The sequence below is a fragment of the Abramis brama genome (genome assembly GCF_963993115.1).
Source record: "Abramis brama genome assembly, chromosome: 4".
Taxonomy (NCBI): domain Eukaryota; kingdom Metazoa; phylum Chordata; class Actinopteri; order Cypriniformes; family Leuciscidae; genus Abramis; species Abramis brama.
This window is the reverse complement of record NC_139966.1, coordinates 43,380,934-43,406,160: the sequence shown is the minus strand read 5'-3', so window position 1 is coordinate 43,406,160 and position 25,227 is coordinate 43,380,934. Positions and strand designations below refer to the sequence as shown.

The following is a 25,227-nucleotide window of genomic DNA, read 5'->3' as shown; positions in this document are numbered from 1 at the left end:
TGATGGTCATCGTAGAAGTCTTACTGCAGGACTGTGAGTCAAATCTTCTGACACTGCCAGAATTTTGTAGGAGGTAAAATGTGTATCGCATTTAATCAGCTATCGAAAAAAAGAAGACATTCCCATTTTTAAATGAGTTGTGTTATTAATATGTGATTCTCAACGGTCAACCCTTCGTAGTGTAACTGAATGTGCCATTTCTGTAGCATTCTGTCAGGGTTTTGTGACAGAGCCCTGACACTCTTGTATTTCCTTGTCTGTCTGTGTGCCTGGTTTCATGTTTGGAGCATGGTGTTCGGATTCCGGCACTCATGTCATGTTTGGTATCGGTTCTGTGTCGGGATTCGGACATTCATGCTCTGAGTGTTTGTCTTCTGTCGTGAGCGCATTTGCTCATTCTCGTGTGCTCTTCTGTCTGTGTGTTTTGTGCTGTCATGTCATGTCATGTTTGTGTTTTACATTAGCTGTGTGCTTTCATGTTGTCATGTTTTGCGTGAACACGTGGCTTATGAGTGTTCTCATTAGCTGCGTGCTCATGTCTCGTTTTGTGTGAGCACATGGCTTGTGATTTGTTTTACTGGCCATGTGCTTGTGTTCTAGTTATGTTTGTTGTGAGCACATGGCTTGTACGTCGTATGTACGTCGTAATTCTACCCTGTTATGTTCCTCCTGTGTGTTTCCAAGTCAAGTCAAGTCAATCAAGTGTTGTTTTCCCCTTGGGGTAGTTTTTGTTTGTATTTTGTTTTATTTTTATTATTAATAAAAAAGCCCTTGTTTCCTGAACTTGAGTCCTCACCTCATCTCCTCAACCCTAAACCCTGACACATTCAAATACCTAGATCAGCAAAATTGGAACTACAGTAAAACATGATTTACTAGGTTGGATTACAGTACCCAACAATCATAATTGTAGGCCCCTCTAGACAGACAAAGAAACAGGCAGGATAGGGAGAGACACCTCTCATTTGGGGGCAAGTTATGGGCCAAACATTCACACAAAATGTTGAGGTTTTGGAATACAGTCTCACAGGAAAACACACTATTCCCTACACACAAACACCCAGAGCTCACAGTGGCCACATTGACCCCTAGCGTTAATGCTAAGTGTCTCTCTCTCACACATACACAGACACAAACACACACGCAAAGGATATGAACGCAGAGACCCCACCCGCTCATTACTGTGCAAGCAAAAACAACCACAGCTTAAGAATAACAGGACGTGAATTAAAGGGAGGAATCAGAAACTGTGAACACAACTGTAAGGAAACAAGGGAGGTTCAGCAGTCTAGACCAACACGGGGGAAACATTTTTTTTTTTAATGAATTGAAATGTAAAAACATCAAGCATGCAGGAGGATGAGGGAAAAATAAATATTTTTCAAATCTAGTTTTTAATGCAGCTGCCAAATTAATCTTTGTGTTTATGTTGGTTTCATATATTTAAAAAAATAATAATAATTTAATCAAGATTTGCTATAAAAAATATCAAGTGTGTGACTAGTGGCAAAATAACATTTATAATATATATAACACATTTGTAGATGTTGTTTATGATGTTTTCTAGGATGTTATAATATTTGACAACCTATACCCTTGCCCAACAAATGACATATTATCTGATATTATAAAGACTTAACCTCGACACACCCTAATAAGGGGTCTTCAGGGGTCCTCTTGGTGATGTAATTTCCTTTTTCATGATTTATAGTCACATAAGAGCAAATTGACTTCTTGGATTTTGGTTGTACCACACTGACTATGCCACAAATTTATAATATTTAGAAACAGATTGCTTCACTACTTACTCTTTAAAATATATAATAAAATGAATAATAATTTTGCCAAAATAATTAAATAAACTTTTTTTAGATAAAATTTCAGCCTTGCAATTCGGCTTTTTATTCTTTATGACAACATTTGAATGGTTATACCAGACATTTTAGCTTTATTTCAATATTCATAATTTTATTCCCTGTATATGTTTGTATGAATAAAAAAATATATATATATTTTTTTTAAATACATGAATGGATAGTTATATGTAGATAATTATATGTAAACTACACATATGTATAGTAATGCTTATAGTATGATGAGATGAATAACATTCCTACAATTGCCATTGTGTATGAAATGTGCTGTATAAATAAACTTGCCTTGCCTTGCCTTACAAAATGCATACTTTTGCATAGCATTGTGTCTACTGTAGTATATAGCACAGTATGCTACTTATATACTACAGTAGACACAATGCTATGCAAAATTATGCATTTTGTAGGCATGTTATTCATGAGCATTTCTGAGAAACATCTCCATAGTGTTTTAGGCTCAATGCCTACAACGCTCTCGGCTTATTTACAAATCTCAAGAGGATTATATTCCTTGTTTAACATGTCACACATGGGCATAACAGCTGATTAAACAACACATGTACATTCAAATCCCAGTGATTGTTTATCACTTTATTTAGTATACAGTGTATGCCTGCTTTGTGATGGCTCCTTTTGAAAGCATGTTTTGGCTCTGATAAGGATTATCCATTTTTGTAAGTCAAATCACAAAATAGATTACAACTAACCCAAACGACCCTCAAGACTCAATATGGTACAAGAGAAACAATTTTTTTCCTATTTTCTAAATACAAACGTCCACTGTCTCCCTACATCTTCTAATCAGATTGCCTCCACACAGTCTCACATAGACACACAATCCCCCTTTACCAGAGCTTTATATTTCATTGAAACTGACATCTGTGTGCAAACACTGTGTGGCCTGAAACACTACACTGCCGAACGCAGGGGTGAGCTCATTACCACGGTAATGCACAGAGTCAGATGACTGGGGTATGCCAGACTAAATCTAAAGCTCAGACACAACTCTTTGTTCCTGCATTCATTCACTGCAGCTGTTAGTCTGGCTTTAAGGCTATAGGATGTAATAGAGCAGCATAATGTTGGACAAGCTAAATCTGATCTCACTGGCAGCTAGAAAAGAAAGTAGCACTGAGTGACGTACTTTCTGTTGTTCTGTCCATAAAAAAAAATACAGTGGTGCTATCAGATATTAATACCACCATGTACTTACCAAGGTGCATGTCCAGAAAATGTGCTTCTTAAACTTACCTCTAATTAGCATCACAAACAATAAACTAAAAATTGTAGTATGTGTTGTAATAAATAGAGTTAGAGAATAGAAAATAGAGTTAGAAGTAGAGTGAATTAAGTTGTGATAGTCTTTTCTTCCCTTTTGTTGTGTATATCCGAGTTAAACGGCTTTTCGAGCAAGAATTTTTTTTTAAACTGCATTTTTCTTGTTCGAGAAGCCGTTTCACTCAGATACGTTACAATAGAGAAGAAAAGACTATGGCACTTCCGTTTCATGACGACTTTGTTATTATTCTATTGTTGAGGGCCAAAAGTTGAATGGAAAGGATGTATTACTTTATGTATTAAAGTTCAATAACATAGTGGTTGGGAATGCATTTGTCAAGTATTTACAACTTATTTACGACTTTTGGACACAGACACAGTATCCTATATATGGTTTAGCTAGCTACATTTTTGGAGTAGCAACATTTTTCACACATTATTTCATGACTTAAAAAGTTCCAATATCCCGGCAGAGATAGCAATTCACTTACTTTCAGAAGAGTCCTGCTCCAGATGATCAACTTCTAATGAGATGCATAGGAATACTAACAGGTAGCTTTCTTCAGATAATTTCTCCAGATAAACCTGGGAAAAAAAATTGCAAGGTGATTGGAACCAATATTCTCTTAAAACAAGTTAGACAGTGGCATTTCTGAAAAGTAAACATCAGCTAAACTGAACATTTTGCATTGATCCTGATAAGACAGTCTGATGCTTTTCTCATATTATGGGAACACAGTGTTAATCCATACAAAGAGATAAGCAAGACTTCTTCAGAATGTCACCGGAGGATCCAGACAACAGACGAGAGACTGACCTTTATCACTAATCTTTATGCTTTATTCATGAATAGAACCATTAAGCCATACAAACACAGGATCAGGAAATGATAAGAGAGGTATCCGGATTTGAAGGTGTGGAGCTGTGATGGTTTGTTCTGATAAAGTGTCTCCTGTACACATTTGACTAGAGATGAATGATGCACAGGTTTAAATGTTCTTCCTGACACCTACATTTTTACTATTGTACATTTATGTACAAATAATTGACTGCTAAACTCAAGTCTCTGACCTCCGGCACCTTCACTGGGAAGTGCTCAGACAAGTCAAAATTGATGTATTAATGTTTATTGAAAAAGGATGTTTGGGTAAGGCATATGGAAGCTCCTTTTTTAAGTAGCCAATAACTTTTAGTTTATGTCACAGCCGTGAACCATGACTGGCTACTTCCTATTTCCAATCAGAGGCAATTGGTATTAGGGGGAGGGACGTTCTCATTCTGAAGAGTATTTGATTGGACAAAAGTTTATATACACAATTGTTACTTTATATATCACAACTGTGACTTTGTTTCTTTTAATTGCAACTTTATCTCACAAAGTGACTTTACATTTAAAAAATGTAACTTTTTTTCTTGTAATTGCAACTTTACAGCATATCTCACAAAGTGACTTTGTTTCTCGTAATTGCGACTTTACATCATATCTCAAAGTGACTTTGTTTCTTGTAATTGCGACTTTACATCATATCTCTCAAAGTGACTTTGTTTCTTGTAATTGTGACTTTACAGCATATCTCACAAAGTGACTTTCTTTCTCATAATTGCGACTTTGTTTCTCGTAATTGCAACTTTGTTTCTAGTAATTGCGACTTTACATCATATCTCACAAAGTGACTTTGTTTCTTGTAATTGTGACTTTACAGCATATCTCACAAAGTGACTTTCTTTCTCGTAATCGCGACTTTGTTTCTCGTAATTGCGACTTTGTTTCTAGTAATTGCGACTTTACATCATATCTTACAAAGTGACTTTGTTTCTCGTAATTGCGACTTTGTTTCTCGTAATTGCGACTTTGTTTCTAGTAATTGCGACTTTACATATCTCACAAAGTGACTTTGTTTCTCGTAATAGCGTCTTTACAGCATATCTCACAAAGTGACTTTGTTTCTCGTAATTGTGACTTTACAGCATATCTCACAAAGTGACTTTCTTTCTCGTAATTGCGACTTTGTTTCTAGTAATTGCGACTTTGTTTCTAGTAATTGCGACTTTACATCATATCTCACAAAGTGACTTTGTTTCTCGTAATATCATCTTTACAGCATATCTCACAAAGTGACTTTCTTTCTCGTAATTGCGACTTTGTTTCTCGTAATTGCGACTTTGTTTCTAGTAATTGCGACTTTACATCATATCTTACAAAGTGACTTTGTTTCTCGTGATTGCGACTTTGTTTCTAGTAATTGCGACTTTACATCATATCTTACAAAGTGACTTTGTTTCTCGTAATTGCGACTTTGTTTCTAGTAATTGCGACTTTACATATCTCACAAAGTGACTTTGTTTCTCGTAATAGCGTCTTTACATCATATCTCACAAAGTGACTTTGTTTCTTGTAATTGTGACTTTACAGCATATCTCACAAAGTGACTTTCTTTCTCGTAATTGCGACTTTGTTTCTCGTAATTGCGACTTTGTTTCTAGTAATTGCGACTTTCCATCATATCTCACAAAGTGACTTTGTTTCTCGTAAATGCAACTTTGTTTCTCGTAATTGTGACTTTACGGCATATCTCACAAAGTGACTTTGTTTCTCGTAATTGCAACATTTTATGGCATATCTCAAAATTTACATCTCATAAGTGTGACTTTATATTTCCAAAATATAACTTTTAATCTCACAATTATACTCATACAATATATCTCAACAATATACTCAACAATATATCACAGATAGGAGTTTGTTTCTCATAATTGCAACTGCAGTATCTCACAAAGCGACTTTACATCTCACAATTGTGGCTTCATATCTCACAAATGCAACTTTGTTTCTCATAATAGCAACTAGGCTATCTCACAAAGTGACTTTATATCTCACAAAGTGACTTTATATCTCACAATTCTGACTATACAGTATATCACAACTGCGACATGAGATGGCACATTCACCATTTTCTTACATGTAGCTACAATCTTGAGCCACTATCTTAAAGAAAACACCAGTGACAAGTAGAAATTGTGCTAATTACCACAATGCAAAAGCTTCCTAGCATTATTCACATAAATGCATGAGAAAAATATTTCATGTCATAACATAACTAATGAACAACATGAAAACAATTTCTTTGTCAGCCATTCTGTACAGATATTTATTTACTGAAACCAAAAGAGGAGCAGATATGCAGACCAACCCATCAAGAGCACACAGGATATAGAATGCCACACCATCCAAAACCAGTCTCCATGGCAACCTGAGCCAAGGAGCCCGCCAAGGCATTTACAGCAACCCTCAAGTATAGCCTATATTTCCTCTAGAGTTCAGGAGGCGGGTGACCACCCCTATAATTCATTGAAGTACAAAACATTGTTTGTTGAAGAGCTGCTTTAACGCTTTGCCTTCAGCCACTTTTAAATCTAGCCCAAACATGCTGTAAGCCCATGGAGGCATTTTATTTGTGGAGGAGATGCTTTTACGGGCGCTGATGCACTTTTTTGGCACCACACGTGAATTTTCTGAGCCACTGGACCGCACACACATCATTTTATGGGTATGAATTCAACCGTCCCAACTGAAGGCTGCGATTACAATACCCAGCACATTTCTGAGAAACACCAGAACAAAAAAAGTACACTAAGCTGAATTTCAAACGTTTCCCTGGAATTAGGGAACTCAGAGGACGGAGGGTCCGTGTGCGTGCGTCAGATAGTTCTGTTTGTGCTCGCTTAGTGAAAATAAGTCAGTTATACAGAAAAAAAACACAACATGGGGACGTATGTAGTGTGCTTTATGGATGTTCCTCATTAGAGGAAGATGAACACTGATCACAAAAGATCAGTTATCAATTTAATAGCACAAAAGGTCTTCTGGGATTTCATAAACATAACATTATTGGATCACCTCAGGGACAATGGGCTGGTGATGGCCATTTATATTTAACTAGGTAAGTCAATTATACATCAGTGTAAACTCTTTCACGCTCAGATTCTAGGAAAGCATCCAAAGTCTGATAACATGGCAGTAACACCTGGGAGACAAAGCAGAAAACAAACCAGAGGAGGAGCGGATGAGCACGTAATAAACAGCAGAGAAACCGACGCGCGCAAATGTTTACGAATGATGGCACACACTGTTACGCGCACACACACAAACACTTTCTGATTAATAAGTGAGAGATTAGGAAATGACCTGTGTCATATTACAAACACCTGATCTGTAAATATTGATAATGCTTTGAGTAAACAGCACTTAAGCTTAATAAAAACAGCAAGCGACAGATGGAAAGAAAAACAATAGTACAGACCAGATGTTGTTGCCTTAGATTGTTGAAAACAGAATTTCAAATATTATTAAATCAAATGATATATTTCATCTATAGCATTGTTCAAATGTGTAAAAAATTTCTTGTGCAATTATTATGCATGCAGTTTTTACAAGCTCATAGGCTATTACTTGACTTGACTACATTCATTTTTTTGGAAATTAATTTGTCACACTACAAAAATATATGTGGAAATGAATAAAACTGTGTTTTAAAAAGATGAAAAATAAATGGTAACAAGTAGGCTATGCTATATAATGGATAATCCACAGCTAGCTGTGCATTAGCCTAAGTAAGGGATAATCCACGATTTGAATGCATGTAGTTGAGGCAAAGATCCACCCAACGCCAAGCACAGTGCATTCAAATAGTTTAATGCATAGTTTGCCGTGGATTATCCCACTTACTGTATACCATGGTCATTTGCCAGCATTGACAACTTAAAGCTTTTATTGATGTTTGCAGCGCAATATTTGCCTGGAAAGGGTAAAAATGACAGTTATTTTCATCAGTTATGGTTGGTTAGATCTATCATTCTGCCCACTTTGAATCAGACACACAGATAAAGTAGTGTGTACGATTACATTTATTTGAATAAATGAATGATAGCATTTATTTGAATTCATTATCGAGAGAGAGAGAGAGAGAGAGAGAGAGAGAGATGTGAATTACCTTCATCTGTTCAGCCTCTCTCTATTAACAACGAAACTGTGAGTTTAATTACTTCAAAACCAGCAAGTCGCGACGGCTCACGAGGAAGCAGAGCTTCACGATTCTGGATAAATTGAGAATCAATTTAGAGAATTTATTAAGAATTGCAATTTACTAGAGGTGCTGACAAAATGTTTATTGCTGCCATCTATTTAAAGGTCCCGTTCTTCGTGATCCCATGTTTCAAACTTTAGTTAGTGTGTAATGTTGCTGTTAGAGCATAAATAATATCTGTAAAATTATAAAGCTCAAAGTTCAATGCCAAGCGAGATACTTCATTTAACAGAAGTCGCCTACATCGAACGGCCCGTTTGGACTACATCCCTCTACTTCCTTCTTTAATGACGTCACTAGAACCGTTTTTTGACTAACCTCCGCCCACAGGAATGCTCCCTCAGCTCTACCGAAATTCGTTTATGTACTTGCGCACTTCTTATAACTTACTGTGTTTACTCAGCTCTTATGGTGATTTTCTGAAGTAAAACTGACGCTTCATCTTTTGTGTGATGTACAATAAACTTTATTAAACTCATCAGTATATGTTTGATCATCATTCAGACAGCAGACTTGTAGGCTATTAATAAATAATGGATACATACAAGCAGATGACAAATACGTTATAATAACCGTAATTAAACTACTAAACTATACCTGTTCCATCTCTATACAGCACTCTGACTCTGTAGGCATTATTGTCCGACTAGAAATGAACACCGTTACTGAGAGTTTCTGATATTATCATCATTCCGTGAGATGAAATTGTCCTGAGAGACTGAGCGCGAGCTCATGAAGCTCCGCCCCCTGGGTCGTCCAGCAGCAGCTTATTTGCATTTAAAGGGCACACACTAAAACAGCGCGTTTTTCTGTGCCCCAAAAAATGACAATTTAAACATGCTGTAAAAAATGATCTGTTGGGTATTTTGAGCTGAAACTTCACATACACACTCTGGCGACATCAGAGACTTATTTACATCTTGTGAAAAGGGGCATAATACGGGACCTTTAAAATGTTTAATTAATTTGAATACATTTTTTTAAAATCGGTTTGAATGAATTATTCAATGACTCGTTTATTAATATTTCAGTTGTTTCATTACTGGATGAATCAGTGTTTTTGAACGAATCTCTTGAATGAATGATTCAATGACGTAAAGTCACATTAATTGCCAAATAATTGCTAAGTTACTTTGATCGCTACCGGAGACATCAGTGTTTATATTTAAACTATAAACTTTTATCCTAGAACTTCTGTGATACTATTGTAACACAGAAATAACGATACTGTGGGGTTGAAAAGACTGTTTGTAAAGCTGTTCATACCTATACATGACAACTGCTCTCTCTGGATCAGTGGCAGCACCAAGACAGATCTGAATGTCCCGGTGTGATTTAGCCAAAGGTTTAATACAGAGTCATTTAGGAATGAGATTGCATGGGTGTTTGAATCGAGATCGAGATCTTTTAACGATTAATCATGCAGCCCTACGAGGCAGTGTTGATAAGTTTCTGTGCTCCTTAATGTTTCTATGTGTTTGTAGCGCAGTCTCTGAGCGATGTATGTGTGTGCTTTAATGAAAACAGCGCGAGTGACTTGTGTGTGTGTGTGTGTAACCGGTCCTACTTGACCCGGAATTCGAACCAGTGTGGGAGGTGTGCATGCTAACAACGACACTAAAGACCACAGCCGCTAGCGTTTACACGCTCTGGCCTACGTCCGTTACACTCAACCCCCAAAACCTCACTCCCATCCGGGTCACGGCACCAAATATAACCGGTCCTACTCGACCCGGGTTCTCCAACGTGGGAGGCAGGCACGCTAACAATGACGCTAAAGACCACAGCTTCTAGCATCAGTCACTAGCGTGCCTCTTGAGGCCAGGGGAGTGAGATTTACACACACACCTCTTACTGCCTTACATCGATTACATGTGAGCTTCAATGAAAACAGCGCGAGTGACGTTTGCGTGTGTGTGCTTCAATCATTCAATGAAAGCACTGCATTAATATAGAACCTGTGCATTAAACTGAACACCTTCCAACAGGGGTGCCAACTTCTGAGTTCAGCTTGGAGTGAGAAATAAAGCGCAGGTTGTAAAAAAAATAAAATAAACTTGCATCACAATAAGTGTATTGTGATTGTCAAAACATTTGGTAACAAAACAATTTCACTTAGCCTATGTTCATTTCATTTATTAAAGTTTAGTTCAGTTTAGTTTTTTTTGTGACAACGTGTTACAATGTTTACATGGATGGTACAATGACTGGTAGGCTACTGGTTGTATTAGTCCTTGATACAAATTCCACGATTACAATTCGATTTGATTCCGATCTTGATTCAATATCGATTCATTTGGATAAATGGCAGCTACAGTATCTACATGTTAAAAATGAAAATAATCTCAACTAATGCTGCAAACATACATGGAGCCCTGTCAGCTGCTATTATTGAAGGTTAAAATTAACAACTCAAATTAATAAAATGTTTTTTTATAATAATGTTATAATATTTTTAATGACAAGTCAAAAATATTATAAATAGTGCATATATTTAGCAAAATACTCCTCTCTATAGTTATTTTTTCTAGCTAACTAACATGCTATAGCAAATGTAAGCTTTGTAATGTTATGTGACATTGTTCTCCAGCTGTTTTATTGACCTATTTCCGGGGTTTTGAAACATTGGTCAATTACATGAGACATGATACATTTCGGTAAGTTGTACTGTATCTTTCAACATACCTTCTAATGTTCATTCGTGTTTATTTACTGTTATCTAGTACGTTAGTAATAATGAGGAAGAGATGATCAGTTCATGTAACGCTTGAACTGAGGCGCTACAGCGATCTATCACGTCACATTTAAGAGCGCCAAAACAGTATGTATTTTTTGAATTTCGTAATAAAATTGACAGAATTTGAAAGCTGAGACTTTGTTTTATATCAAAAGTAACCTGCTCTGTCTTGTCTGTCGGTGTCAGTGTCCTCTTTGCTTCGATGTTTTTTTCACAGCATGAGAAAATGGACGTGTGGCGTGAGAAGAGTGACACTGTACTGCAGCCCTGTTCCAGCCAATCAGAATCGAGTATTCAGATAGACCATAAAAATTATAATTAGAAACATATATTTAAAAAACTATATATATACACTGATATAAAAAGTCAATGTTACCCGTGTACATAAACTACAGATCTATTTTTTTTTTTAATATATCTTTTTTTATATAATGTTTATATTATAATAAACATTATAAAACAGTGTTTTGCTCATGAATAAACAACTGAAATTATTGTACAATGCTGCAAAATGTTGACTTCTAGGTTACCACTGGAGGTAGCAAGGCAATATTTGCATAAAAAAAAACAATGCAAAAAATGTATTTATGGGTGAAGTGGGTAATTTCTGTGGCATTTTGGAAGCATAATTTTAAATGTATATTATTTATTTCTAAATTTTTATACATATTACTATATTTTAGTAATAAAAATGATTACCAAGCATTATTCTTTCTACATTCGGTTTACATATATCTTTATTTATTTTTATTGAACCTTTTTAAAGGTTCAAAATATGATTTTAAGACATTTTGAAGGCACAAAAAATTATGTACTTTTGCTTTTTATTGATTTTTCCTCTGCTTTTAACTGTGTTCAGCCTCATATTTTGGCAAAGAAACGGATTGATAATTTTCATTTAGACTTGTGTGTTGGTTGGTGGATTTTTTAACTAATAGATCCCAAAGAGTACGTGTGAATGATGTGTTGTCTAATGCATTGTTGTCTTCGACTGGTACCCCACAGGGTTGTGTTTTGTCCCCTCTTTTGTTTTCTTTATACACTGATGACTATCGGAGTATTTTTAATGGGAGACACACTGTTAATTTTGCAGATGACTGTGATTGTGTCTCTCCTCACTGAGTTTGAGTCAGATCCTGGTCCTGTGGTAGATCATTTTATTCAATGGTGTGATGCTTCATTTTTAAATATTAATGCTTCTAAAACAAAAGAGATGTCCACTGATTTCCGTAAGAAGAGCTCTGTACCTGTGTTGCCTTCAGTCATAAAGGGACATCAGGTAAAAGTGGTCAAACAGTATAAATATTTAGGGACAGTTTTTGATGATAAACTAAAATTCGAGGCAAACACTGATATTATTAGAGGAAAAGCTCTTCAGCGTATGTATTTTCTAAGGAAACTTCAAACTTTTAATATGGATGCTTCCTTTATGAAAATGTTTTATACATGTTTTATTGAATCTGTCTTAAGTTTTTCCATTATTTGTTGGTATGGCAATCTTAATGTCAAGAAAAGGAGGAAGTTGATTAGTATAGTTACAATGTGCAGCAAGATAGTGGGGACTGACTAAGGACTATCACACAACCCACACAACCTGTTTCTGAATGAGAAATGAAAAGGACATCACATGTATCAACAAGCAGCTGGTAAATAGTTTCAAATAAAGATTGGATAAAGTTGCATAAACTCATCCTACCTCATCAAGGACAGATGTTATCAGCACAGGACACACTGTTCACCAAAACATCATAAAACAGTGTTTTTCTCATGAATAAACAACTGAAATTATTGTACAACTGCTGCAAAATGTTGACTTCTAGGTTACCATTTGAGGTAGCAAGGCAATATTTCCATAAAAAAAAAAGCAAAATGTGTGAAGGATTTTTGGGGTGAAGTGGGTAATTTCTGTGCCATTTTGGAAGCATAATTTTAAAAGATGATAACTTTAATATTAATAGGCATACATATAAAAAAAAATATGACATGATCAATTAAAAAAAAATTGTAGAGACTGTCTTATTAGATGCATGATGGATTTTCAGTATATTCCTCAACAAAATATAAATGTCACACTGACGGACACAGTCTGTCTCTCTTCCTTTAGTGTCTGTCGTGTGTTTTCCACAGCTCAAGAGCAGTTTGGTGAAGTCCAGAAAAACAGGATCCATGACATCACACAAACACCTGTTGGAGGACAGATGGCGGGACGTCTGCGGCCTGCAGGCTCTGGAGCAGCCGCCCCACTGTGGCTTCTCTTCCGTCCCTCTGCGTCCACATCACCAGTCCCGCGAGCACCTGACTCTGAACCGCGAAGGGGTGGTCAGCACAGCACCGGTACAGATCCGCAGAGGACAGGCCCAGGTCCAGCACCACAGACTTCCACTCCGAACCCAGACGAGCGGCCAGTTGGTTCAGATGCAGCATGGTTGGAACAGTCGAAAGGATGTGGTCAGGTACACCACACTGAACTGAAAGCAAAGAAACAACCTATGATTTTCAGTAAGTCACACAGTAAGTAAATACAGTAAGTCACACATTGTGATCTGTGTTACACAAGCAAATCTCACTGCATTTATTGACATAATTACAGCAACAACAACAACAACAACAACAAAAAATGAATACTGTAAGGGAAATAGGGCATTTGTTTCACATTCAGAACCGGTTCTATTTTTTGTAAGTGACTGATTTTCGTGACGTTCGGTTCTGTTAATGGTTCTTTGACATCTCTTCATGCATAGTCCTTTCTGGTTGACATACAGACATACAGCATGACCAGTGTAATCCAATTCACAAACAAATGGCTCTTTTGAACTGATTCTTTTTAAAGAATCAATGAAAAAGACTGACAAATTAGTCTAAAACTTATACTGTATGTTTGAGACTTAAGTGTAATTACTGACCTGTTGCTCATTTGACAACATGTTAAAGATTTGAAAAATATTTTTTCAACATTTTAAATAAAAGTATAATTAATAAATATAAAGTGTATTTTATCTATATCTATCTATCTAGATATATATATATATATATATATATATATATATATATATATATATATATATATATATATATATTTATTTTATTTTTTTATTTTTTTTGGAATGAACAATCATGCTGGGGTATATTTCTTAAATATTATAAATGTTTTTTTACAACAGTAATAAATTATTATTATTAACATGACATTGTAATTTAAAAATATCACTATCAATAATATATTATTATATAAACTTTTTTCTTAGTCAAGACCAGTTACTTTTTGCATGTGTAATTTTGACCTCAGAAACCCTGGGGGCGGATGGGTGAGAAAACAGCATCTCTCATTATGATGTGAGCATATTTATTTGAATAATTTATTTGTACCATGACCCTGACTGAAAAAGTTCATACTGCTGAATAAAATAAAATGACAATAATCCAGCAGCCATTAGTCTCATATTTATGAAGCATCAGTAAGCCAAAACCGATTTACAAACAGAAAAAGCCTTAGAAATAGGCCTATTGAAAACGTAAACATCATTGGAATTATATTAGAAGAGAATGACTAGGAAAACATGTTTAACCCATCAAAATCAATTTCAAGGTGGTGACATCAACATCCAATCTTTTCTTTCCGTCCATGACACGTCATTGTTTTCGTGCGAAGAGAATAGAGATGTGTTTTATTTGAGCAGTGGGGATGAATGGAGCAAAGGTCGGTTTGAGAGTTTGTTTTGAGCTTCACAAATTCTTCACAAAATCAAGGACGTCCATTGATTTCTGCCATCAAGAGACAGGAGTGGCCACACCGGGCCATGACAATAACAACTCTCTATATCTAGGGCAGGACATCCACATCTTTAGTATCTTCTGTTCTGAGTGGAATCTAACACTCCTGCGATGGACATTTCATCATTTTCTTCTATAATTTGTGTTTGCTTTGTTTACTTCTCAGAATAATCTAAAGATTGTTTGCCAAACATGTATGAAAACAGTCATTATTTTTGCAGTTCCACTTTGTGACACTAATAGGTGCAGAAATGGCACACTTCAGCTTTAAACAGAGGACTAAAGATACACTTCCAGGGCATATATCCAAGTGTAGTAATTCTGTCATGGATTTGGACACTTTGTGGAAGTTCTTCACGGTTTTAAAGCTTCTAGACCCCAGAGACAAAGAAGATTAGTGTGTTGAGGTGCCCCGACAATCAGCGATAAACACCACAAAGAGGATTTCATGCAGGGAGTGCATGGGGGGGGTACGATCCATAAAATGTCTGTGGCAATACTTTATCTGATTAATGGCACATGTGTGTATAGGAAAGAAAAGAAGGAAACAATGAGACAGCCAGAGAAGAAGATAGTGTAGAAAAGACATTGGGAGTGAATGTAAAAAAAATCAATCTGTAATCTGTCAAAACAACGATCAGTGTGAGTGTGTGTGTGTGTGTGTGTGTGTGTGTGTGTGTGTGTGCTATAATGTTTTTTATTAAAATGTTAATATTTTTATATATTAGCATTCATTTTTTGTCAATATATTCTAAAATATATAGACAATAAATATAATAAAAGTAATACAAAAATATAAAGATGAATAAAAAATGAAGCACACATATGTACAATAAGTAGTAAATTAGTAATGATACTGATTTTACTTTCACGAACTTCAAGTACACAAAACATGCTTTATTTTGACAGACAGAAATCACAGAAAATAACAATAACATGCAGTTCAGTAAGTGAATCAGATGTTGATTCATAATCCACTAAAAGAGATTAAATTAGTTAATTCAGTGAAGGATTCTTTTTAACGGTTTCATCAAAAGATCTGACTCATAAGACTCCTTTGACCGTAAATCGTGGTCACATTTTGTTTATGTGTGCAATTGAGTGTCAGCCTCTGTAACTCACACTAAACATGATTTTAAAAGTGCACAACACAATTTAATATGCAGTCACTCATGTTATAGCATAATAATGGAAAATGTAGAGCACAAAATTAAAGTTGATTAAAACAAAAGAAAAAAGAACAATGGCAATCAAAATGAAAAATGAATAAGTAATATTAATGTAAAATGAATAAATTATTGTGAAAGAAAGAAAGAAAGAAAGAAAGAAAGAAAGAAAGAAAGAAAGAAAGAAAGAAAGAAAGAAGGAGAGGGTGCTCTGTAAAGAACATTGCCTGGGATTCGGCGAAATGCTTAACTTTTCTGAGAATTGCTTCTTTTTTATAGGATGGAGCATTCCAGCTGCAATTTCCGTGCGTACATGTGGACGCTTAACTCCAGGCTGCTGGAGGGAACAGATCGTACACTTTAAGAATGTAAAGAAGCCTTGATCTGATGGGACAGTTACAGCATCTTTAGGCTGAAGAGAGCTTATGGAGACAAGTGTAAATGTACAGTATAGCCTATCCATCACGCTTTAGTTTTAAAAAGTGTCCGTGAGTGCATGTTTAACAGCTGCAAGTGTTTACAAAATTAATTAAACATCCCAGTGAGAGGATGCTGTAAATTTGAAGGATTAGGAATATGTTTTGGGCTTTTTTGAAGGCAATAAAAACACATAGATGTGAGCGAGTATATATGTGTGTGTGTGAGTGTCTCTCAATGTCTCTCTCTCTCTTTCTCTGCATGCGCGAGTGTGGCGGAGCGAGTGAAGGAGGGAATGAGGTTTGAACAGCTCAACCGGCGGCATGAGATTAAAGCCCAATTTATAATTCTGCTATGTCGTAGGCTGTATAGCACGCGTACCCTTCGGCCTACCCTGACGTGCACCTCTCCAAAAATGCAACAACTCCACTCAAGATCAAAGTCATTTTCAATCTGTTAAAAAGAAAAAAGATGTTTAAACAGATCTACAGGGAATCAAAGGGAAATGAGCATTAGTGAGATCTCGCTTTCAGAATTTGAACGAGATGGATGCACCTTTTTTTTTTGTGTGTCTTCAACAAAAGAATGGCCAAAGCAGATTAATTAATTCCTTACGGGACGATAATGGGAATGATTTGACAGAGCCCTCGGAAATTTGTAAGGGAGCTGTTGATTTTTATTCAAATCTATATGCCTCTGAATATCAAGAAGATTTTAATATTGCACAGAAGTTTTTTGAAGGTCTTCCGAAAGTACCAGCTGATATAAATACTGAACTTGAGCAACCATTGTTATTGCCTGAACTGTACTCAGCAGTGATGAGTATGGCCAATGGTAAAGCTCCAGGAATCGATGGAATCCCCATTGAGTTTTATACAACTTTTTGGAGCATAATGGGTTCAGATATGTTAGCAGTCTTTATGAGAGCTTTGCCAAAGAGCAGCTCCCAGTGAGCTGCAGAAGAGCAGTTTTGACGTTGCTACCAAAAAAAATGGGGATTTATAGCTAACTGGATAATATTTATGGAGCACAATGGAGGCTTTTAATTTTTCTTCAGGTTTTCTGAATATGGTTAAAATTCTCTAAGGAGGTATTGAACGTGTATTAACGGTCAATGATGGCTTAAGTGCCTATTTTAAGGTGAAAAGGGGGATAAGACAAGGTTGCTCATTATCGGGCATGTTGTGTACATTAGCTATCGAACCTTTATTGAACAGATTTTGCAATGATTTAATTGGGCTTAAAATTGCAGATGAGTTTGCACCTGTGTATACATCAGCTTATGCAGATGATGTTGTGGTTCTTAAACCTTAAAAATCAAGATGGTATAAATAAAATAACCTCAATAGTACATGATTTGGGTAATATATCATCTGCTAAAGTCAATTGGGAAAAGAGTTCTGGTTTATTAGTAGGATATTGAAGAGAAGAAAAGCCCCCAATTACCAGGTGGTCTAAGTTGGAGTAATAGAGGTTTTAAGTATTTAGCTGTTTATTTAGGAAATAATTGTATGGAAAAGAAAACTTGGGAGGGGATTTTAGAAATGGTAGAAGGAAGATTAAAAAATGGAGATGGCTTCATCCACTTAAGTCTTACAGAGGTAGAATATTAATTGTCAATAATTTGATAGCTTCTGCATTATGACATAAATTAGCAGTTTTAGAACCTCCAATTGGTATATTAATGAAAGATCAAAGAATGGTTGTTGATTTCTTCTGGGAAAAAAATGCACTACCACAGAGTGTTTTATATCTTTAAAAAGAGTTTGGAGGTCAAAGTTTGATACATTTAGCCAGTAGAAACGCTGCTTTTAGAATACAATTTGTGCAAAAGTTTTTATATGGTAACCTAGAAACATCATGGCGAGTATTAACTGGGCGTATTCTAATGCAAGTTGAAAATTTAGGATTGAAACTAACTATTTTTCTTTTGGACAGCAATGTTTTAAATGTGAGAGGAATTCTTCTTTTTTATTTAAGTGTTTTTTAAGCTTGGGACATTCTAGAATGCAGAAAACTTTTCACACAAAAATTCTCTTTATATTGGCTATTAGAAGAACCAATTGTTTATGGGTCAAGACCCCAGGCATGGATGATGCCTTCATCAAAGCTAAAGTTGTTAGAGTAAAACATCTAGCATTATTAGCAGGCTCAGAATTGGACAATGTGGATGCTGTGGTGAGAGGACTTGGTGTTCATTCGGTTCGGAAAGTTGGACAGATCCTACAAAGTTTTCGAGATTCATTAACAGAAGAAGAAAAATTGCGGCTAAAGAATTGGACGAAAGGTTGTGAAACACCTGATCGTGCTGATTTTTTTCCGAGCATGGGTGTAAGACTGAAAATTGATGAAGAGGACTTTTAGGTGTTATCTTCGATTTTTAAAAATGATGTTCGTTTTACTGTTTTTAATTCTATTGGGAAAAAGTGCTTATAATTTGTGTTAAAATATTGAATAAAGAAAAACTTAAAAATAGGATAGATACACCTTGGAGAAAATATTTAGTAATTTATAAGCCACCATTGACCAAAGGGGTTGGAGATATTCAATGGAGAATATTGCTGTTAACGCTTTTGTGTCCATTTTGAATTCTGAAGTTATTGATAAATGTCCTTTTTGTAATTGTACACTCAAAAAAATGAACTAGGAAGGTTGTGCACTTTACATAATATATTTATGTTTAGTTTACTTATAATAATTGTGTTTGTTGACTTGAAATGTTTTTTTCTATTAAGGTCCACGTAATTATGTCTCAACTTAACAGTACAAAATCCTAACGTGTTGTCTAAACACAAACCATTTATGTTAAGTAAAAATTTCTTACATCCAGAAGGTGGCAGTATAGTGCGACGCCAACTGCCATTTTGCCCTAACTTAATTTGATTGTGTTCAATCTGCTTAATATGTAAAATTTAAGTTTACTTAATCCGTTTGTGTTGGATTACATGAATGATTTGTGTTGCATTAACTGAAACTGGGCAGTGCTTGTTAGTTCCCAGCATGCTTTGCATATGGTTGAATTAAGGTTAAAAATTAAGTGTTATTTTATGTTTTTTTGAGAAAATGAGAAAAGGGAAGACTTGATAGTGTGTAATTGTGTTTAATGTTCAATTACATTCGAATTATTAGAACCATTTAAATTACAGTGGGTTACCATTGTGGAGAAGTGTGGAGCATTTTGTTTGGCTGTGGACTGATATGGTTAATTTTAACTGCTTTGGTTGAAGGAGCATGTAAATTTTAGCATTTAAGATGCTAATATGTGCTACTGTTAGCAAATAGCTATCTATAGTCTATCAATTTAATTATGTGTCACTAAAATAAATGAAATATTAATGGATGAATGAAAATAACAAACACATAAGTTGAATGCAAATTAAGTAAATGAGTTGGTCCAAAACATTGCAAATTAGTTGGGCTGACACTATTAAATTAAGCTGTGTCCAACCATAGTAAATAAGTTGAATCAACCTTAATAAATTAAGTTGACCCAATGTAAGTACATTAAATTGGAATAACAGAATTGCATAATGCTGAAATGAAGCAAGTTAATCATGTGGAAATCATTTCCATGATTTTTTTATGTTCATTCAAAGAGTTATTTTTTTGAGTGTAGAGAAACAATTTTTCATTGTTTCCTCAGATGTGAACAATTAATTCCTTTACGGGTTTTTTGAAAGAATTGTTTGATTCCTTTGAAGAGTTGTTTTCAGATGTTTGTTTTATTTTTGGAGTGAAATTTGGGAAAAATAAGAAATGTAAAAATTGTAATTTTCTATTGGGTCAAGCTAAAATGGCAATTTATGCAACACGAACAAAGAAAATTGAAAATAACAATTATATTGATGCTCTTGTGTTTTTTAAAGGCATTGTCAGAGAATATTTTTAGAATATAAATATTATAGTTTTATGGATAATATAGAGGGTTTTAAAGAAATTTGAAGTTTTGATGGAAAATGATGTACTATTATGGGTGAACAGTTGTCTTTTTTCAGAGAAACTTGCATAATGTTTGTATTTATAAATAGTTTTTTTGTCATTTTATTGTTGACCTTTTAAGAAAGGTAAAATAAAGTTTTGTTAAAATTCAAATTCTATCTCTCTCTCTAGGAAAAGTAAATTAGTTCATTTTGTGCAGGGTGATAGTGAACCACCCACACATGGCATCTAGGGAACAGCAAGCTGTGCCATATCTCCGGAAAATTCCAGGAAATCTCACAAAAAAAAAAAACCCTGCTTTTCAACAAGCTTGACGTCACAGGACAAGGCTTGTTTATCTGAAGTTAAAAAAATAGAGCTTATAGCTTAAATAAGTATACAATATAAACCATTTATTGGTTTATATAATAATTATTTAACATCTAACCTAACATAAACCAGCAGGATACCATCACAATGTGACAGTAATGTTCCTGTTTCAGGAGGGTTCACTGAGGACATATACGCTGCATTTACACTTTAGGTCTTTTATCTGCATTTACACTATACACTTGGCAAAACAACCCAAGGTAGACGTACTGACCTGGAAAAGCATAGGCCAAAAAGGAAGTAAAAATGGAGAAAGACGAAGGATAATACAAGCTTTTGCTTTCCGCACCATCTTTAAAGGTCAGTAAATACATTAAGGAGGAGAGGAAAGAGGAGAGCCTGCGCAATGAAAAGAGTCATGTGATCGTGGTCCACCTGAGTTGACATGATTCGCCCGGTCGCTTTTTTAATGATGTACGACTCGCATTAACAGAGGAATATCTAATCTGTCCGCTTACATGGCAGACGCAAATGCACATATCCAATTAATATCAGATTTATTTCGACATATGAATGGGGCCTATGCCACATGGGATGAAAAAATTGGAATTGGGTCACTTGAGCCATGTAATGTAAATGCAGCCTCACTACAGGTCCTGTACATCACAGACATCACAGGACAAACATGGCATGTTAAAGGGATAGTTCGGCCAAAAATGATATTAAATCCATGATTTACTCACCCTCAAGCCGTTCGAGATGCATATGTCAATCATTTTTCAGACGAACACATTTTTAGTTATTTTAGAAAATGTCTTAGATCTTTCAGTGGTTATAATGTCAAGTTATGGGGTCCACCTCCTTCAAGTCCCAAAAATGTGTCCGACGTCCTACGTCGGCATCCATCTCCCGTGAACGCGCGTTGACCGTTGCCGGAAGCCAGTTATTTTAATTTATAAAGTTTTAAATATGTATATTTTTACGACAAAACCGCACGGATTACCCTCAGAAGGCCTCCGTTTATCCCCCTGGAGCCGGATGGATTACTTTTGTGAAGGATGCATGCACATTTTTGGGACTTGAAGGAGGTGGACCCCATAACTTGACATTATAACCACTGAAAGATCTAAGACATTTTCTAAAATAACTGAAAATGTGTTCGTCTGAAAAATGATTGACATATGCATCTCGAACGGCTTGAGGGTGAGTAAATCATGGGTTTAATATAATTTTTGGCCGAACTATCCCTTTAAAAAAAACATTGTGTCTTAACAATGTAAATTACTCACTATTTTAATATCGGAGTTTGTTGTGATTGATGTGATATGAGTAAGTTTGATGTGATTGGCTTCTTCTATGATCTATCTATTTCATAAATGTGATTTTAGTACATTCCACTTTTTATCAGGGTTCAAATGTTCCACAACATTCCTTTACTTATGACCACAATTCTGCTTCTCCAGGAAGGAATTACCATTAGATAACTGGATGTGCTCTAAACTGAAAGAAATGCAGACTGAAAGATAAGATTACACCTCTTTCCAATGGAAATTTCCGGTCAAAAATATGTGGCTTATGTGTACACGCAAAGAAGACGAATGGAATTAACACCTGAGTTAATACAGAATGGATACTAAACACCGAACAACTATCAGACCAGAGCTATTAATGCTAATTAAAAACAATATATATATATATATATATATATATATTATATATATATATATATATATATATATATATATATATGAATGAATATCTAAAAAGCATTGATATTATTTATATTTTTAAATTAGATTTATTTATAATATTGTTTTTGAGATATTGAAAATTATTACAATTAACAAACCATTAATAAAAATAAAAATTACATTTTTTATTAGCATGAGTAATAGCATGATATGTATGGTAACACTTTACAATAAGGTCTCATGTTAACATTAAGAACTAACTATAATGTTTGTTAATGTTATAAATCCAGCTGTTAATTGTTCATGTTAGTTCACAGTGCATTAACTAATGTTAACAAATATAACTTTTGATTTTAATAATGTGTTAGTAAATATTAAAATAAACATGAACTAAAATATGAATAAATGCCATAAATGATTGTTAATTCTTAGTTCATGTGACAAAGTAGTTAAGTATATATATATGTGTGTGTGTGTGTGTGTGTGTGTGTGTGTGTGTGTGTTTGTATGTTTTATACATTAACGTTTAACAATATTTTTTTTTTATTATTATAATAATTTTTAATAATATAGCATTAGTGTTTAGTATCCCTTCCACAAAGAATGGATTTTCTTCTGTAAACTTGTAAAAGACGTTTGCAATTTGTAAGTTAAAAGTTATTTCACTTTTTAAGAAAAGATTGAAGAAAAGAAAAGTTCATATTTCTTATAATATAAATGTTATTCAATGTTATATTTCTTTTTGACAATAAAAATGCTGCAAAAAATAAACTGTATAATATTTTGTGGTGGGGTCAGTGAAAAGACGGGAAGGGAAATTACAAATCTGAAGTGACTGTGCCAGCACAAAAGTACATAATGTGGTTATTCTTCAGATGACTGACACAATCAGTTCAAGTCATTAATCCAGCGCCATATAAACAAAGACAGACACAAAATCCCTCTGTTGTCGAACTGTAAAGGATTTGCTCTTCAATTCGAGACAGATGGTTTCGTGTTATGAAGTGGCTCAAAATGTTCTAACGGCGGACCATAAATCTAAGAACTATTAATTGTCTTTAATAGACCCCATCTGTAACCTAAGCCTTGCCTTTGGGCACATGGACGGCACTCTTGTGTGGCTAAACTGGCTGTGTACATCCGAGTGTAGAGGCCAGCTGGAACGGCCTAGCGATGCAGCCGCTTCCACATTCTGACAGGAAGACTCTCCGCAAGCCAATGTTCCTGAAAATGGGTGGAGGGAGCAGAGGAGGAGAATCGATGTGACGTTCCAACAAAAACAAGTGAACAGCACTGTGTTGGCTTGTTTCAAAAAGCAAATTATTAAAAGTGTCGCACGAGGAGAAGTCCGGCTTAATGCAATGGTTACTAAGAATACAACTGGGGTATCCTGCGTGCTATTATTGATTAACTTTAAATGCTTTCACCATTAACGGACTTCTAAAAAATTATGACCTGTTCATAAAATCTAAGTCTGCTTGGTTTTCATCACCTCCACATGATCAAGGTCTCATACAAGCCAGTTTGGACAGGAAAACTTCCACAATAACTCTATAGCAGTCACAGGGAAATCTGAACATGCTAAATTAAGCCATAATGGAAGTCAGTTGGGGTAAATTGGTCTAAAGGCCCGCCACAGAACATTGCGACCTCGTAAACAACTTCAAATTCGGAACCTTACAGCTTCAGGTACGACGATTCCCAGAACCCGTAAGTGAAGGCTTAAGGTACAATTTGCATAGTTTTCCTTAAAGCGAGCATCTCATAAATAAACATGCAAATGCGCATGACCCGCAGGTGTGCAAATGGACTCGACAAATGAGGATATCATGTCCCCACTTGACTGATTTCCATTCAAAAGTAGGTAATAAGATGATAAGGATTGTGCATGCGTCTCCTTTATTAATGTGTTCGTGACACTGCAGATTCAGCGCCCGTCACAACGACGGAAGATAAAAGCAAGTTGAATGAAAAACACGTTCCCATGCCAACGGAATGACATCATTGCTGTTAAGATTCAAATTCATAGCGACATGAATATTAATAATTTGAGCAGCGGGCGAACATAAAAGCGGGGAAGGAAAAACAAAGCACCACAATTGTTTGTGTCCCTGAACGGCCTCTGACGGTCAATCATATTAAGCTAAGAAGATCTTTAAATCAAAGCGAGTACTTAAGTGTGAAGAATGTTTGCTCAGAGTAGCGCTTGTCCTCGACTTCCTAGAAATTTGCAAGCCTGTTTCTTTTATGCTTTCTCCCTCCCCAACCCCATCCCCCAATATATTACCATCTGAACCACAGTAAGTCAATAAAATCTTCAGCTCAGCAACTGCAGACGGGAGAGAGAGGGAGAGCAGCCAACAAACGGCTTTGATTATATTTTTCCTAGAAAGGAGGATGCTCAGCGAGAGTGCTGGGCCGCAGCGCTAGTGCCAGGAATTAATGTAGCTTTCATGGAAAACCAGGCAGCGCACCAATCTGGCCTGACTCAAAACACAACTTCAGCTCTTTTTTTCTTTTTTTATACCTCGCTCTCCCTCTGTTTTTCTTTTTCGTTTTGTTTTTCTAGAAGGGAAGGGGTTGGGGGGTTTTCAGAGGTGTTCTGGGATTTAGTTTGACTGTATGACTAAAAATGGGAGATGCGGAGCGTGTACGTGGGGTTGTTAGTGGGTGTTCTGTTCTCTCATGGGAAAACAACAGAAAGCACATAATAAGCTGTCTTTCAGCAAAACAGCAGCTGAAATATATACAGTGCACAGTGAGAACTTTTGTTTCCTTAAACATCTGTGCAGCTGAAACAATGGCGTGGATGTAAATAATGCATTTCACAGAATGTAGGCTACAGTATATGTAAACACATTGGCTTTGAAATCATATGGAAATTTGATATGCTTTAAATGCATTTGTTATAGGTTCTCTGCTAGAATTGGTAACAGGGGGTTTGGTGTTAGGAATGATTAG

General features: G+C 35.5%; 1 protein-coding gene across 1 annotated transcript in view; it reads right to left on the bottom strand.

Moving 5' to 3' along the window:
• Positions 1-12,409: 12,409 nt before the first annotated feature.
• Positions 12,410-25,227, bottom strand: part of cradd (CARD and death domain containing adaptor protein) — a 16,794-nt gene continuing 3,976 nt past the window's right edge. The window contains exon 2 of the mRNA XM_084111260.1: positions 12,410-13,441. Coding sequence (XP_083967386.1) covers positions 13,146-13,441 — 296 coding nt within the window. The 3' untranslated portion in view covers positions 12,410-13,145. The remainder of the gene's footprint in view (positions 13,442-25,227) is intronic.